Source organism: Choloepus didactylus, chromosome 26 (assembly GCF_015220235.1).
Source record: "Choloepus didactylus isolate mChoDid1 chromosome 26, mChoDid1.pri, whole genome shotgun sequence".
Taxonomy (NCBI): domain Eukaryota; kingdom Metazoa; phylum Chordata; class Mammalia; order Pilosa; family Megalonychidae; genus Choloepus; species Choloepus didactylus.
In genome coordinates this window covers 2713438-2714895 of record NC_051332.1, presented here as the reverse complement: position 1 = coordinate 2714895, position 1458 = coordinate 2713438, and the positions used below count along the sequence as shown (strand labels likewise).

Sequence of the window (1458 nt, the reverse complement as noted above, 5' to 3'; positions counted from 1 at the left end):
AAAGTCCTACTTTATCTCTTTTAATTGTTTTACTTTTGAAGTATAATTTGTCTGTTATTAATATAGTTATTAATATAGTTATTAATATAGCTAACCACTGAGGTGAGAAGGCAGTGCTACAATAAATTTGAGATACTGAAAGAGGAAAATTGTCAACCAAGAATTCTGTATCCAGGAAAATGTCCTTAAAAAATGTGAGAGACTGTTGGGCCCTCGGCTCCTCTGCACTCTCCTCCCCAGTTCACAGATTTCCGCCTACCTTCCGCCTTGCCTAGCCTCCCCACAGCTAGTGGGGTGTTGTCCCCCCACCCCTCCTCTGGTAGGAGTTGGTGAAGTTGAGACTCATGAGGGAATACAAGGTAGTGGTGTTAGGGAGTAGAGGGGTTGGCAAATCTGCACTTACTGTGCAGTTTGTCACTGGGACTTTCATTGAAAAATATGACCCCACCATTGAAGATTTTTACCACAAGGAGATCGAAGTGGACTCTCTCCCCTCCATGCTGGAAATTCTGGACACCGCAGGAACTGAGCAGTTTGCCTCCATGAGAGATCTCTACATCAAAAACAGCCAAAGATTCATCCTCATTTATAGTCTGGTTAACCAACACTCTTTTCAGGATATCAAGCCAATGAGAGATCAGATTGTCAGAGTGAAGAGATATGAAAAAGTCCCACTAATCTTAGTAGGAAATAAAGTGGATCTGGAACCAGAAAGAGAGGTTATGTCTTCAGAAGGCAGAGCTCTCGCTCAAGAATGGGGCTGTCCTTTCATGGAGACATCGGCAAAAAGTAAATCAATGGTGGATGAACTTTTTGCTGAGACCGTCAGGCAAATGAACTATTCATCCCTGCCCGAGAAGCAAGATCAGTGTTGTATAACTTGTGTTGTCCAGTAAAAAAGATAACCTCAATCATGGCCATACCGAGCAGATAAAACTCAGAGGAAATTTGCACAGATGCTGCTTTGGAGAACTTTACAACCTGGGTTGCAGAACTGAGCCTTGGTAAACCTGTCTCTATTACAGCATGTTGCCATACATCTAATTAAGTGCATAAGGTCTTTGGCCTTCAAGATCTATTGACCTTAAACAGAAATGCTTAGCATGTTTACCATATGTTTAAAATCTGTTCTTTATCAATCAGTCCTTTTATAGCTTTCTAAGTTCTTATTGATGGCTAATATGCAAGGATTAATTTTTAATATTTTAATTGACTTCTTTAATCAGTCTCTCAACTTGTATTTATTAAATACTCAAACTCAGTATTACCTACTCAATGCCTTTTAAAAGAAAGTTATAATGGAGAAAAAAATTGAGCCTTAAACAAATGGTTACTTCTGTATATTACTTCGCACCAGTGCTTCATTCTATTTGTAAAATCTTTCTCCTTAAATGGTTGGCTAATACTTTGAGACGTTGTTTACATGTGGCAGTGTTGTAAAAAGAAACTGAAGATCAC

General features: G+C 39.1%; 1 protein-coding gene across 1 annotated transcript; it reads left to right on the top strand.

The window, feature by feature from the left end:
* Window positions 1-344: 344 nt before the first annotated feature.
* Window positions 345-1070, top strand: LOC119520837 (ras-related protein Rap-2c-like). The gene has a single exon (XM_037818732.1). The coding sequence runs from the start codon at window positions 345-347 to the stop codon at window positions 894-896; it is 552 nt and encodes a 183-aa protein (XP_037674660.1). The 3' UTR covers window positions 897-1070.
* Window positions 1071-1458: the final 388 nt, after the last annotated feature.

Bases quoted from the DNA above. Each gene is read 5' to 3' on its own strand.
- LOC119520837 (XM_037818732.1), top strand. From the start codon at position 345: ATGAGGGAATACAAGGTAGTGGTGTTAGGGAGTAGAGGGGTTGGCAAA.